Below are 15,756 nucleotides of genomic sequence, written 5' to 3' on the forward strand. Positions count from 1 at the left end.
GTCAAGTTATTTTTAGGCCGAAAACAGAAATTAAAATGAAATTTTGTATTTATGTATATTTACTCTCATGTTTAAACATGTTCAAATGTTTAAAAGTACAACGATTTGTATTCGTCAAAGCAAAATGATTGTTCCAAAACTTCTTTACAATTCAAAATTATGTTATGTTATGTGGAATATTGGATGTATAAATGGTAAACATGTGCATTGTGCATTCAAGAGAACACAAGCGTCCTCAGGTTTTTTCTCAAAACCCATCTCTGTCTATCAACTCCTACTCTCACCTCCCCGCGGTGAACATCGGGTTTCTAGTACCTCAATTGTTGATTGGGTTCTACTAACCCCAGTGGAAAGTTGTTGGTTCAGCAAACGAGAGAGGTGGGAGGTGTTTCTACTAAGGCACCTCTTCTTATCCAGACGGCAGCGGATAAATTCTCAAGATGGAATCAACGGTGGCGTCTACAGTTCCAGTAAGGGCATCGACAACAATTAGCGGAAGCCCTTAACTGCTGCAAGGCAGATATTACCGCCATCCGAGAAGTTCGATGGGATGGAACGGGCAAACGCAAACAAAAAGACTGCGATGTAAACTACGGCGACTGCTACCGAGAACAAAGACAGCGTCTATTTGAGTGTAGATTTGTTCTTGGAACTAGACTCAGGCAAAAAGTCTTGCCCAAACAGAGGAGAAAGATGAAGAAGCCAAAGACATATTCTTCGAGCTCTTGGACAAGCCATATGAGCAGTGCCCTGGCTATGACATTAAAATTGTCTTAGGAGATTTTAATGCCAAGCTAGGAAGAGAAGACATCTTTGGTGGCATAATCGAGAGATACAGCCTGCTGAACACAACCTACGACAACGGATTCAGGCTCATCGATTTCGCTACGTAGCAAGACGTTCTGGTAGCTAGTATGCCGTAATTAAGGATTGAAAACCAGTGGTAACATTGCCTTGCAGCCATCAGAGATGCCGCCTCTGAAGTGATAGGTTTCACACGGCCACCACAGCGAAAATCCTGGTTTGAAGACGAATGCCAGCAAGCGCACGCAGCGAAACAACAGGCATACAAGAAGGATTAGAGCTGCTCACGAGCTGTACGAGCAGAAGAGGAACAACGGCTTCTTAGATGGAAAAAAGAGAGCACGATAAGCGCACGATCGAGTGAATAGAGGGATGTCACAACAGCAATGAGGTTCGTAAATTTTACCAAGAGGTAAAAAAAAACCTCCCAAGGGTACCATCCAAGAACCGAAGCCTGTAAGGACGATCAGGGGAACATCGTAGTGGAAACGCAATCTATGTTGAGGGCGAGGACGAACCGAATTCCGCTGTAAGGGAGATAGAACCACTCAACCTAGGCGACGCAGATCAACAATTCCGCCTACCCAACCTCGATGAAGTGAAGATAGTTATATTCAAACAAAGCTGCTGGAGCTGACGGGATCGCTGCCAAACTATCCAAAGCAGCAGGCGATGACTTGGTAGGGAGCATGCACCAACTCATCTGCAAAAAATATGGTCGGAAGAAAGCATGCCCGATGAGTGGAATCTCAGCATAGTATGCCCGATACATAAGAAAGGAGATCGTCTAAATTGCGCTAACTACAGAGGCATCAGTCTCCTTAACATTGCGTATAAGATCCTCTCTGCCGTATTATGTGAACGTCTGTAGCCATTCGTCAACAACCTGATTGGTCCTTATCAGTGTGGCTTCAGACCATAAAGTCCACTATCGATCAAATATTCACACTACGGCAGATCTTGGAAAAAACCCACTATCTCTTTATCGATTTTAAAGCCGCGTATGACAGCAACTACATATAGGGAAGAGCTCTACAGAGCAATGTCTAGTTTTGGCATCCCTGTCAAACTTATCCGTTTGTGCAGAATGACGATGCAGAATGCACGCTGCTCTATCAAGGTCGAAAGGTTTTAGACAAGGCGATGCACTATCATGCGACTTCTTCAACATCGTTCTGGAAATAATTGTGCAAAAAAGTCAACCGTCAACACTAGAGGCACAATCTTCCAAAGGTCCATCCAATTACTCGGATACGAACATGAAAAATCAAAGCGTGATGTCAGTGGAGCGGTTTTGAGCATTGTGACGGAAGCGAAGAAGATGGGTTTAGTGGTCAATGAGGGCAAGACCAAGTATATGCTGTCATCAAAAAAGGACATTGAACAACGACGTCTTGTACAAAACGTCACCATGGACAGCTATAACTTCGAGGTAGTTAAGGACTTTGCCTACCTAGGCACCGCTATAAACACAGACAACGACACCAGTGCTGAAATCAAACGAGGAATCGCTGTTTTTTGGACTTAGAAGGCAATTGAGAAGTAAAGACCTCGCTCCAGCATCTAAAATCACCTTCTATGAGACACTCATCTTCCCGGTTCTCATTTATGGCGAGAGCGTCTTAGGATGCTTCGAGAGAAAAATTCTTCGGGCGATTTTCGGTCCCGTAGGCATAGATGGAGAATGGAGAAGAAGATATAAGGACGATCTGTACAGGCTGTACAGCGACACTGACCTAGTTAGCAACTTTAAAGTCCAACGGCTTAGGTGGCTAGGTCATGTAGAGCAAATGGACATCAACGTTTCAACCCGGAAGGTCTTCGAATCCAATCCCGAGGGACGGACGAACGGTCGTGCAGTAGAGGAAGACCGCGACTCAGTTGGAGCACCCAGGTGGGAGAGGACCTCAACCAACTTGTCGTGCGAAACTGGAGACAGTTAGCTAGGGACAGAGCGGGCTGGAGACGCATGTTGGTTGAGGCCCAAGTCCGCCCCGGACTGTAGCGCCACCTTAAGCAAGTAAGTAGCCACTTTCCAAGACGGACTTGTCAATTTTCTTGAACAACAGAAACCGCCATTGCAAATCTTTTGCGTTAATTAGAACACAATTGCGAAAGCTTCAAATGCAGGGTTCTATCCTAGAGTTAAACACATCGACATACGTCATCACTTCATGCAGGATGTACTCAACCGGGATCACGTAAAAGTCGATAAAAGGATAAAATTAAACATGCACAGTTCAGAGAAGCAATGGAAGTGCAATAAGAACCATATCCTTAAAGAGGAGTGTTGGAGTCACCTTATAATTCGTTTCTTTATTATCTCATCTCTTTTATGTTACTATTCAGTTATTCAAATAAGTCGTTTCACTACTGTTATAACCAGTAAGCTGTCTAGGCGTCCTTTTTAATTTAACTATGTTATACAATTTTTTGAGAGAGACGTGCTCGGTGACTTCAATGTTAAAACCTGGTTGTGGCTGCTACTGAAAGAGAAAAATGTGGTTAGAAAAACTATTTATAAACCAGATATTCCATTCCTCGTCCTTTATTTTAGATACTACATATACTATAGGTAATTGTCCGAATTTGTTGTTTTACGAGTTTTATACATTGAAATGTTGAGTGAATTCAGGGTGGACTTTAGTAATATTCGTGGTTTAAGAAAGAATTCCTATGCCACATATGTCCACACTGCATCAAACAGGCCAGCTGTTTTGGCATTGAGTGAAACTCAAATAGGTGAAGATTCCGATCATTCGGAATTCAATCTTAATGGGTATAACCTGGACAGAAATTCATCTTTTAACGAATTTGATGCTCTGTCTGACTCCATTCAAAGGATTGTTGCCCATTATCCTCACACTGAAATTGTCATTGCGGTCGATTTCAATGTACACAATTCTTCTTGGCTTCGTTGTTCTGGTCAGTCAACACCGGAAGGAAGGTATGTTGAAATCTTTTCTGAGTTAAATCAATTAACTCAGCTTTTCGATGAGCCAACTCGAATCCCTGACGTTGCAGGTCAATCCGCCAACACCCTAGACTTGTTTCTTACCTCTGACCCTAATAAATACACAATTAGTGTATTACCGCCTCTAGGCACATCAGACCATTGTATCATATCTGCAAAATTCTCATGTCGAAAAAACCCAGTTAAAGAAAAAACTCCTATGAGAACCGTTTGGCAATATGAGAAAGCCAACTGGGACGGTCTCAATGAATTCTTCAGGAACTTTAACTGGTCACTATGCTTCCTCAATAGTGACGTGGATTCCAGCGCAGATATGGTTACAAATTTAATTCTTTGTGGAATGAGAAATTTTATCCCGAACAGGGTAAAATCTATCGAACCCAAAGAGAACTCATGGTTTGATTCGAGCTTTAAAGAGGTTATTACTATCAGAGATGGAAGTTTCCGTTGTTACAAAGCCAACCCGACTGAGGAAAACCGGAATAAGTTCAAACAAGCTAGAAAGACATGTAATGGTCATATTCGTCGAACCAAATTTTTGCATGATCAGAAATTAAGGCAAAAAATACTACAATGTCCCAAAGGTAGTAAAAATTTCTGGTCATTTGTAAAAAACGTACGAAACACCACATCATCCTTGGTTCCAACGCTCGTCCACAATGACACTCCCTATGTAAGCTCGATTGATAAAGCACTCGTGCAGTTGCAAGAGTACTGAAAGACCTTGACATGCACAAATCCGCTGGCCCGGATAGTATCTCCCCAATTGTTCTGAAGAGGTGTTCTTCATCGCTGGCAAAATCACTGCGTAAACTTTTCCATCTTTCCTACTCTACAGGTCTCTTTCCGAGCGGATGAAAAATAGTATTTGTCCAGCCTGTCCCTAAAAAAGGCGAATTCTCCTCTCCCTCTAACTATCGTCCAATAGAACTCACGTCCCTTCATTCCAAGGTCATGGAAACGCTGATTAATTATCAGCTCAACAAATATCTCGAAGAACGGAAGCTTCTTAATGAGCGACAGTATGGTTTTCGTAGCAATAGGTCCACTGGGGATCTCATGGTTCATCTCACCGAATAGTGGAACAAATCTTTACATCGTTTTGGAGAAAGTGAGATTATTGCAGTTGATATTTCAAAAGCGTTTGATAGAGTTTGGCACCAAGCTCTCTTATCGAAAATGCGTGCTTTTGGTATTGATGAATCTCTTCTTCGTTGGATTAGAAATTACCTTTCTAACCATTCAATACAAGTTGTATTGGATGGTTACAAGTCTGAAATTCATAAAATAAATGCTGGTGTTCCCCAGGGCTCCGTTTTGTGTCAGGCACTCTTTCTTATATTATCCATTAACCTGACGACAGTACCCTCAGCTTCTTATACTCGTTTATAGATTCACATCCTTGTCCTTCGGATGTGGAACTTCAACGGCAGCGTATGATAAGCTCATTAAATTCTGATCTTGACAGCATTGTACAATGGGGAATCAAAAACCGTGTAGAATGTAATGCTTCGAAAACTCAATGCTGTCTCCTGTCGTTAACGCGTGACGCACCCCCGATGCCACTATCTATGGGTGGCACTTGCATCCAAGAAACTAATCAACTGTCAGTACTTGGTATATGTATCACAGATCACCTTTCATGGAACGATCATATATTTGATATTGCCAAAAATGCTGCCAGGTGCTTAGGATTTCTCCGACGGTGCAAGAAATGTTTCACCCCTTCTGATCTGGCTGTAATTTACATAGCCTCCATCCGTCCAAAACTTGAATATAATTCGCACATCTGGGCCGGTGCCCCTAAAACAAGTTTAAATCTCTTGGAAAGAATACAAAAAAGGGCTTTAAAAATGATAAGCGATAAAACAATAATGGAAACATTTACATTGCTAGAGTACCGCCGCAATGTTTTATGTTTTATCGATATACAAACAATGTTCTGTAGCCAGTTGCACTCCACACCTTAAATGATTCAGGCGTAATACTCGCACTTCCAGGAATGCCCATCAGTTTACCCTTGAGCTCAATTTCGGGCGTACTGTGAAGTATAGAGATTCTTTCTTAAATCGCACATCAAGAATGTGGAATGCTTTAGCCAACTCTGTTTTTCCGTCCCATTTTGATGTTCAGAACTTTAAGACCAATGTGCACCGGTATCTCCTTTTTAATCCTTCCCTATTTTCCTAATGCTCGCACTGTGTTTAAATATAAACATTTAAAGGGTACTAATAACCCCTTGAGTGATTGCAAATTATAAAAAAAAAAATTGATACTTTGTTTTTGTGTGGAGTTATTCCGTCGTTTCGTCCATCGTTCGCTCGTCCCAGTGTTTATAGATCCATACCTGTGGAAAAAAACTGAAGACTAGAGAAGAGGAAAAAATGCTACTTATGTAACCTCCCTGTTCAACCACTGAAGATTTTGTAGTTGAACACACCCTGGAGAAACCCAATAAACCACCAGATGGCGGAAGTCATTTTGAGGCGGTATTCAAATTTGTTCGTTGGCGAGAGAAAACGTTTTTTAGTGATTTAATAAATATATATATTTAAAGAAAATCTTTATCTTTGATTTTTAATTTTAAAGTATCTTTTAAAGCTCAGAAGTGGGATATACTCCACAAGTTATAATGTTGAATAAACTTAAAATCGGTGAGCTCCGTCAGATGTGCCAGGAATTAAATTTATCGACCAGTGGCACCAAGGCCAGGCTGCGGACAGAATAACTCAGCACAGAGAAAAGGCAAACAATTCTCAGGTGCAAGATCTTTCGAGTAAGGTAATCGCACTCGAGCAGGCAATTGCTAACCTTACTGCAAAGGAAAAGGAAGCACCGTCACCGACTGAAATGTTCCAGTCAATTGACGAACAATCACCGCAGTTTACATCGTTTCCAAAGACGACTACAGCAATATTGGGTAAACGAGGCGACAAGGTTGTGCCGCTTTTCACAACGGCGCCGTCTGACTATCTTGTTGCAACAACTGCGCCGGTGATGTGTTTTTAGGAGCGTGTCGACTAAATTAAATTAAAAACGCGACTCAATGTATTAAAAAATATATGTATGTATTTAAGTATTATTTATAAAGTATTCGATTTAATTAATTAATTGATTGAAACATGAACGACGTTATCTGGCTGAAGGCAAATCGACGAATGATGATGATGAAGCAAAAGTAAAAATGGGTAGATGAATTTGTAACGCACTCTTGCGGCCGATCCGAAATGCTCGATAATATTTCTTTGATATTCAAATTTGAATATTTGAAACAACGGGCGTTGGGTATATAGACTCCTACAACACTCCCCTTCCAGTGACTTTGTTACGATGGGATTGAAGTTAGTTCCTATTTATCCCAAGTCTGTCTGGAATTCGAACTGATCTACCTGATCTAGTTTTTCGGATGATGATGTCATCAGCTGTTTCTGGAGAGACTGGTAGAGATGTTGGTTTTTCTGAGCTGGGATTATGATTGTCTGAAAGTAGAAAAGCCGGTTTTAAACGATCGATTGAAACTGTTACCTCTTTTCCTCGAATCTTAACAACAAAAAATTTATTTGATCTTTTAACGACGGGGAATGGACCTTCATATGGTTGTTGTAGTCCGATTCTAACTGCATCTCTTCTGATGAAAACGTGAGATGATGTAGCTAGTTCTTTGAACACAAAGATTTTTCTGGATCCGTGACGGGATGCTGAAACTGGTGTTAGATGTTCAAAATGAAGTCGAAGTTGGTTGATGAAGGTTGTCGGATCACTGACGCTATCTTTTCGTGGTGACAAAAATTCACCGGGGATTCTGATGGATTCTCCATACAACATTTCGGCTACTGTAGCTTGTAAGTCTTCTTTGTATGCTGTCCTGAGCCCAAGGAGTACAACAGGAAGTTTATCGGCCCATGCTGGGGATTCATGGCACTCAATAGCGGCTTTCAATTGGCGATGGAACCTTTCAACCATGCCATTAGCGGCAGGGTGGTAAGCAGTTGTCGTCAGATGATTGATGCCAAACAATTTTGTCAAAGCCTGAAATAGATCAGACAAAAATTGTCTGCCACGGTCAGATGTAACCTTGAGTGGTACTCCAAAACGGGATATCCAATTAGCGAAGAGTGTTCTTGCAAGTGTCTCAGCAGTGGAATCTTCTAAAGGGTAAGCTTCAGGCCAGCGCGAGTACCTATCGACAACCGTAAGGCAAAATCTGAACCCTCGTGAATATGGCAGTGGTCCAACGAAGTCGACATGTATATGCTCAAACCTCGACGATGGTTGTTCAAAGTTTCCAACAGGGGATGACGTATGACGAGTTATCTTTGATCGTTGGCACGGAATGCATGACTTTGCCCATGCTCTGCAGTCTTTTCGGATTGAAGGCCAGACGAATTTTGATGAAACCAATTTAACTGAAGCGTTTCTTCCAGGATGACTCAAACTGTGCAGTGATTCAAATACTTGATGGCGAAAAGGTTTTGTTACAAACGGTCTAGCAACACCTTTTGACACATCACAAAATATTTGCAATTGAGAGTTAGGAAGCGGAACTTTTACAACCTGTAATGCAGAAGCAGATTTAATAATGTTTTTAAGTTCTCTATCACCTGTTTGAGACATTGCGAGTTCTTCAAAGTTCACTGACTTGCTGATGCCTTCAACTCTTGACAACGTATCTGCTACTATATTTTCCGTTCCAGCGATGTGTTGGATGTCAGTTGAAAATTGACCAATGAGATCAAGACATCTAAACTGTCGAGGTGATGCCTTTTCGGGCTTTTGCTTAAAGGCAAACACCAACGGTTTATGATCCGTGAAAATGGTAAAATTTCTAGCTTCTAACATAAACTTGAAGTACTTTACGGCTGAGTAGATCGCTAAAAGTTCCCTGTCATACGTGCTGTATTTACGTTGAGAGTTGTTGAAACTCTTTGCAAAATATGACAGTGGCTGCCAACCGATTGGGGTTTTCTGTTGTAGGACTGCACCCATGGCACAGTCTGATGCATCAGTGAAAAGTCCCCATTCGAGTGTCGGATCAGGATGTGCAAGCAAGGCAGCTTTAATAAGTCCCTCTTTACAAGCAGCAAAAGCTTGCAAAAGTGGTTTTGTCCAAGTGATGGATTTGTTGCCTTTGATGTCCGGTCCCTTTAAGCACTCGTTCAGTGGAGCTTGAAGGCTGGCTGCGTTTTTGACGAAGCGCCTATAGAAGTTGATAGAACCCAGAAATCTTCTAAGCTGCTTAACTGTCGTTGGTGGCTTACAATCAATAATTGCCTGGATTCGTTCTTCGGGCGGTCGTATGCCATCGCTTGATATCGAATAACCTAAAAATGTTATTTTAGACTTACCAAACTCGCATTTAGCAACATTAATGACAACGCCAAATTTGTTGAGTCTTTCGAAAAGAGTTTGAAGATGGTGAAAATGTTGCTCTTCGTCATCCGATGCCACCAAAATATCGTCCACGTATGGAAAGCAAAAGTCGAGACCATTTGTGACTTCGTCGATGAACCTCTGAAAGGTCTGGGCGGCATTTCGGAGGCCAAACGTCATGAACGCAAACTCAAACAGTCCAAATGGTGTAACTATGGCCGTTTTCTTGATGTCTTTTGGTGCGATCGGAATCTGATTGAACGCTCTTACCAAATCAATCTTGGAAAATATTTTCTTCCCTGAGAGATTAGCTGAACAATCCTGAAGATTTCTTGGAGGATAGTTGTCTGGAATCGTGCGGTCGTTTAAAGAGCGGTAATCTCCACACGGACGCCAATCACCTGACTTTTTGGCAACGAGATGAAGTGGTGATGACCAGCAGCTTTCGGAACGGCGAGCTATTCCCATTTTCAGCATTGTCTCGAACTCACTTTTTGCAATTTTCATCTTGTCAGGTGCTAAACGTCGTGATTTGCAGCTAACTGGAGGGCCTGCTTTCGTATTGATGTGATGAACGGTGGAGTGTCGGATTTCTTTGAAGCTTCCATCTGGTCGAGTCAAACTGGGATACTTTTTAAGCAGCTCGATGTACTTTGAAGTTCCGGAAACTGATTTCACATGTGATGACATCTCAAATGCGTGGCAACCCAGTGCGGAAAGTCCAGTAATTCCGTCTAGCAATCTGCTGTGTGATACGTCCACAAGAAGTTGATAGAAAGCTAGAAAGTCCGCACCGATAATAGGTTTGCTGACTTCTGCTACCACAAAACGCCATGTAAAATCTCGACGGAGGCCTAAGTTCATCTGCAAGGTCCGAAAACCGTAGGTTGGAATCGGGGTTCCGTTTGCAGCGAAAAGAGTATAGTCGGATGGTTTTGACTTTTGACGTGAACCGGTATGTGGAAACACCGAAACGTCCGAGCCCGTATCTACCAAAAATTGCAATTTTGACGTTTTGTCCGTGATGAAAAGACGGCTGGAAGTTTGGCTGTCATTCACCGTCATCAATGACATCCGTTTTCGTTTCCCGCTTGGTTGAAATCACATGGTGGGCGGCAATTTCTTGCTTTAGATCCCCAGTTACGATGGAAATAGCAAAAACTAGTTTGATTGTTGTTTTTCTTCTCGTTCGAAGTTGGTGTTGGATTTCTGTTTTGCCTAGCACGAGAGCGTGATCTCGATCTTGCCAGCCTGCGATTTTGGTCTCCTCGGTTCGTGTACATGGCTTCAACTTGCTTAGCCAGTTGTTCCACTTTCTCTGAGAGACTCAAAAATGAAGGATTTGGGTGGCTAGATGTGCTGGCAACTTGTTGCTGTGGAATGACGTCGTTGATTCTGTCTGCGATGAGACCAAGGTTATCAAGATTTGTTGGATTTTCAGCTGTACCAGGAGGATGTGCAGCAAGTATAGATTGTGTTTGGACAGGCAATCTATCAATCCAAATTGCCTTTAAAGCATCGTCAGTCATTGTACCGCCAGCTAAATCCTTCAATCGTCGAAGAAACTGAGACGGTTTCCTGTCACCTAGCTGTTCTCGATCTAGCATTTGCCTAATCTGTGTGTCTCTAGATGGGGCCAAACGAGAAATAAGTTCTTCTTTTAATCGAACATATGCATTACCTTGTGGTGGATTGATGATTACGTCTTGTACTTCTGTGGCTGTGGTCTGATCCAGATGAGCAATGACGAGGTTAAACTTTCGGGCATCAGATCGCAAATTCACCAATGTAAACTGTGCTTCGAGTTGAGCGAACCAGAGCTTCACATTTTCTCGCCAAAAAGGTGGTGGTCGCACTTGAGCATGGCTAGATTCAACCTCCGTACCTCTCGTTGCCTGCTGGGAAAGTACTTGTTGCTGGAGATCTTGCAATTGCGCTTCCAATGCTTCCATTGAATTGTCTGTCGGAGCATCAGCTTTAGCGTTCACAGGTTGGTCGTTGGTTCCAGGCATTTTCTTTGTTCACCGTGACAAAAAAAAAATCGCAACACAATATACATACGTATATATTTATTTAATTAATTAGTTGGCGTACGCGTCGGGGTCACCAATTTAGGAGCGTGTCGACTAAATTAAATTAAAAACGCGACTCAATGTATTAAAAAATATATGTATGTATTTAAGTATTATTTATAAAGTATTCGATTTAATTAATTAATTGATTGAAACATGAACGACGTTATCTGGCTGAAGGCAAATCGACGAATGATGATGATGAAGCAAAAGTAAAAATGGGTAGATGAATTTGTAACGCACTCTTGCGGCCGATCCGAAATGCTCGATAATATTTCTTTGATATTCAAATTTGAATATTTGAAACAACGGGCGTTGGGTATATAGACTCCTACATGTTCAATGACGCCTCGAGATTCTGCATCTACTGTTGCATTCTCATCTGCAACCCGTCCAACAGTAAGTATTCTTGCACCTAGTACATGCTTTTACAAAGCACAGCAAACTGTTCACCAATCTCACCCTTTTAATGTGCAACAAAATGCTGCATCGAGGGAGCACCGTAATGTTTCATATTTTGCTGCACCGAAGGAACAAAATTATATTCCATACCATGCTGCACCGAGGGAACGTAGCAACATTCCATATGCTGCACCAAGGGAACACCGTACTGTTTCAAATTATGTAGCACCGAGGGAATACGAATACGATCCATGTAACGATACACCGAGGGAACATATTAATGTACCCTATACTGCAGTACCTACGGAATATCCAAACGCCCAACGATACGAACCACCAAGACCATCCTGGTACTACTCGTCTCATGTCGCAACGCCGATACCGAACATTCGCGATATGATAGATGTGCTACCAGATTTCAGCCCACTGGACCGAACTTCGCTTAGCTCCGATCAGTTTGTGAAGCGCACAAACATGCTTATGGAAGCATATCAGCTTGGCCTGGAAATATATTACTTTTAGCACTTCCTGCGAAGACGAAGGGAGCTGCTAAGCTCTGGTTTGACAGCTTGCAAATGATTTTTCAGAGTTGGAGTCATTTTGCTCAACAGCTACAGCAAGACTTTCCGAGTGACTCAAATGATGCCGACATACATCGTGATATGGTGAACTCGTTCCAAAAACCAAACCAAAGTCCTGATCATTTTTACTATGAAATGGTAGGGATTGGGCGCATATACGGTTTAAGACACAACTCGATCATAACCTACATCATCAGAAGGTTAAGAGACAGCAAGATGCAACATGCTCTATCCGGACATCACTTTTCTTCATTGTTGGACTTACTGAGGTCAGTCAATTCGAATGGATAAGTGCAAGTTTTTGTCAACTGAAATCGTCTTCTTAGGGCACCGAGTTTCAGAAAATTCTGTTCGGCCTGGACAGGAAAAATTGTCTTCGATAGCTGATTTCCGGAAGCCCGAAAATATTCATGAAGTGCGAAGATTCCTTGGTCTAACTGTGTATTTTCGAAAGTTCGTCCAGGAATATGCCACTATATCTGCCCACAGCCCGTTGATTTCAAGTGGGAAATAGAACAGAACAAAGCATTCGATAGGTTAAAAACTATTCTTAGTTCTGACGTGGTGCTCGACATTTATGGTAATACGCATTGCTCTTTGGTGGCTCAAATTCCAGGAATTTGACTTCCAACTAGAGCACCGAAGCGCTGACCGAATGCGACACGTTGACGCACTCAGCCGTGCTCCAATCAACGAAGCGAAGGAACCCGAAATTGTTCGAAGCAGCATAATGAAAATCGAGCTTAATAATAATGACTTGATAAACACAATGCAAATGAATGACCCGAAGATAACAGATATTGTCAACATCCTTAAAAATAGGTCACCATCTGATCGTCTAGAGCAGTTATTGAAGGATTACGTTGTCGTGAGGAATTGATTATATAGACAAGTAGGAGACCAGAACAAGTTGGTGATTCCAAAGGCCGTTCGTTGGCGTATAGTGATGTACGCACATGATGACAATAGACACTTTGGATTGGAAAAGACGATGCAACGAATCCTAAAACATTTTTGGTTCTCTAAGATGAGGAAGTATGTGAAAGAATATCTGGCCGCCTGCATTAATTGTCAGTATAACAAATGTACCGGTGGAAGAACTCCAGGTGATCTTTATCTTTGGGATATTGACCCGATTCCGATTCATCGATCATCTTGGACCATTTATTCAAAGTCGTCGGGGAAACCAATACATTGTGGCCATTTCAGGCGTGAAGCCTGGTCGCACGACAAAGACGCAACTAATGATAAGGATATTGAACGAGTTACGATCCTATTTTGGAACTCCACTGAAAATCATCTCAGATCGATGTACGAGCTTCACATCGAGAAGCTTTGAACAATACTGCAAGTTGCATGGAATACAACATGTTAAGAACGCTGTACGGACTCCGAGAGCAAATGGCCAGGTGGAGCGCGCAAATAGGACTATATTGTCATTTCTTCGGACAGTAGTAGAAGTAGATCAAGATTGGGATTTGGAAATGGAAAACCTTCAGTGGACTATCAATACTCAAATCAACTTAACAACCGGGATCACACCCAACTAACTGTTATTTGAATTCGAGCTGAGGGAATCCCAACAGAACGTCCTTATTGACGCTATCAGTGATGATTGTCCAACATCGGAGGAAACGTCAATACAAATAAAACGACAACATGCTGTGGAAAATATCGAAAAATGTAAAGATGCCTGGAAGATACGTTATGACAGCAAACATTCCAAGCCCCACAAATTTAATGAAGATGACATCGTAGCTATCGAAAACGAAGCCCCATCAACTGGTGTGTCAAGGAAACTTGAACCTAAATACAAGGGCCCATATATTGTCGCACGCGTATTGGACCATGACAGGTACGTCATCCAGGATATTCCTGGTATGCAGAGATCAACTAAACCTTTTAGTTCGGTATTCACCGCGGAGAAAATGAGACCATTCTGTGAGGCGGATGATGACACCGGGACGGTGAAGAGTCAGGAAATGCCGAACTGTAACCTCCCTGTTCAACCACTGAAGATTTTGTAGTTGAACACACCCTGGAGAAACCCAATAAACCACCAGATGGCGGAAGTCATTTTGAGGCGGTATTCAAATTTGTTCGTTGGCGAGAGAAAACGTGTTTTAGTGATTTAATAAATATATATAAACGAAAATCTTTATCTTTGATTTTTAATTTTAAAGTATCTATTAAACTTAGCTTTGGCCTCGAGGATTCCTACCACTCCCAGGGTTAGAGTTATGGGTATTATGTTTCCTTCCTTCCATCTGTAGATTCTTTGTTTCTTGTGTGTTTTGGTCCGCACTCGTGCTTGTTTTTATACTTTTTTTGTTTATTCGATTTAAAATAATCACATGGAGGCACATGCGCACGGAACAAAAATTGAAATGAAATAAACAAAGTTACTATCTGACGTCTGTCATAGCTGGTTGACAAGTTAGCGAGGGCCCAAACCCAAACTATGTTAACTAATGCTAACTGATAGAGGGAGTAACTGGCTCTATCGTAATACACAACCGACGACGTCGGTAAGAGGAATCTTATGTATATACAAAAGTAGGAGCCGTTGAAACAGCTGACGGTAATTAATTTACATAAGATGGAATTGAATATGTATCGGATGAGGTGATGGATTAGGTATAGAATTATACCGTCACAAACTCAACCAGAAATAGTGGGTGGCAATCATTTCGGAGGCATCACCGAGTAAAGACGGCCGAGCAAAAAGAATAATTAATATTAATTATTTCATGAGCAGCACTTACAACCAGGAAACTAATCAACGTTCAGTACTCGTTATGTGTATCCGAGATCACCTCTTATGGAATGATCATATATTTGATATTGTCATGTACTTAGGATTTCCCCGAACGGTGCAAGAAATGTTTCACCACTTCTGATCTGGCTGTAATTTACAAAGCCATTACTCGTCCAAAACTTGAACACAAATAAATAAATTAGGTGGCGCAACAGTCCATGAAGAACCAGGGCCTAGTGACTTACAACTCTCAACCATTCCTGTGTGCGAGTAATGTTGTCAGGGATGGAAGGGACCTACAGTTTATATGCTGAAAAGTTTCTTGCCTTTCGTTCTTATACCGATATTTTTATAAACAGTGTTCTGTTAAATTAGACAGTTGCATTCCCTCCCTCAAACCAATAAGCCAGAATACTAGTACTTCTAGGAATGCATATCAGTTTAACATTTAGCTCAATTTCGGACGTGCTGTCAAGTATAGAGATTCTTTTTTTAAAAGCAGAGAATGTGGAATGCTTTACCCAGATTTCTTTTCCGTATCATTTTGATATTCAAAACCTTAAGACTTTAAGACCAATGTGCATCGGTATCTCCTCTTTAATCCTTCCCTATTTTCTTAAAGCCCGCAATGTGTTCAAGCTTTAACCATCTTAAGGGTATTCACAACCCCTTGAGTGCCCGTTAATTATTTAAAAAAAAATTAGATGACTGATATTAAGAGCATTTTGTTAAAATTTGTCAGACTGAGTCAGCCCAATGCTCCATTTAAGACATCTGATCCACGGTCTTCCTCTT

General features: G+C 41.6%; 1 protein-coding gene across 1 annotated transcript; it reads right to left on the minus strand.

The window, feature by feature from the left end:
• Positions 1-10,212: 10,212 nt before the first annotated feature.
• On the minus strand, positions 10,213-11,160 carry LOC129945564 (uncharacterized). Its single transcript, XM_056055377.1, has one exon. It carries the CDS (start codon positions 11,158-11,160, stop codon positions 10,213-10,215), a length of 948 nt encoding a protein of 315 aa, XP_055911352.1.
• Between the last annotated feature and the right edge of the window lie 4,596 nt (positions 11,161-15,756).

The sequence above is a fragment of the Eupeodes corollae genome, chromosome 1, assembly GCF_945859685.1.
Source record: "Eupeodes corollae chromosome 1, idEupCoro1.1, whole genome shotgun sequence".
Taxonomy (NCBI): Eukaryota; Metazoa; Arthropoda; class Insecta; order Diptera; family Syrphidae; genus Eupeodes; species Eupeodes corollae.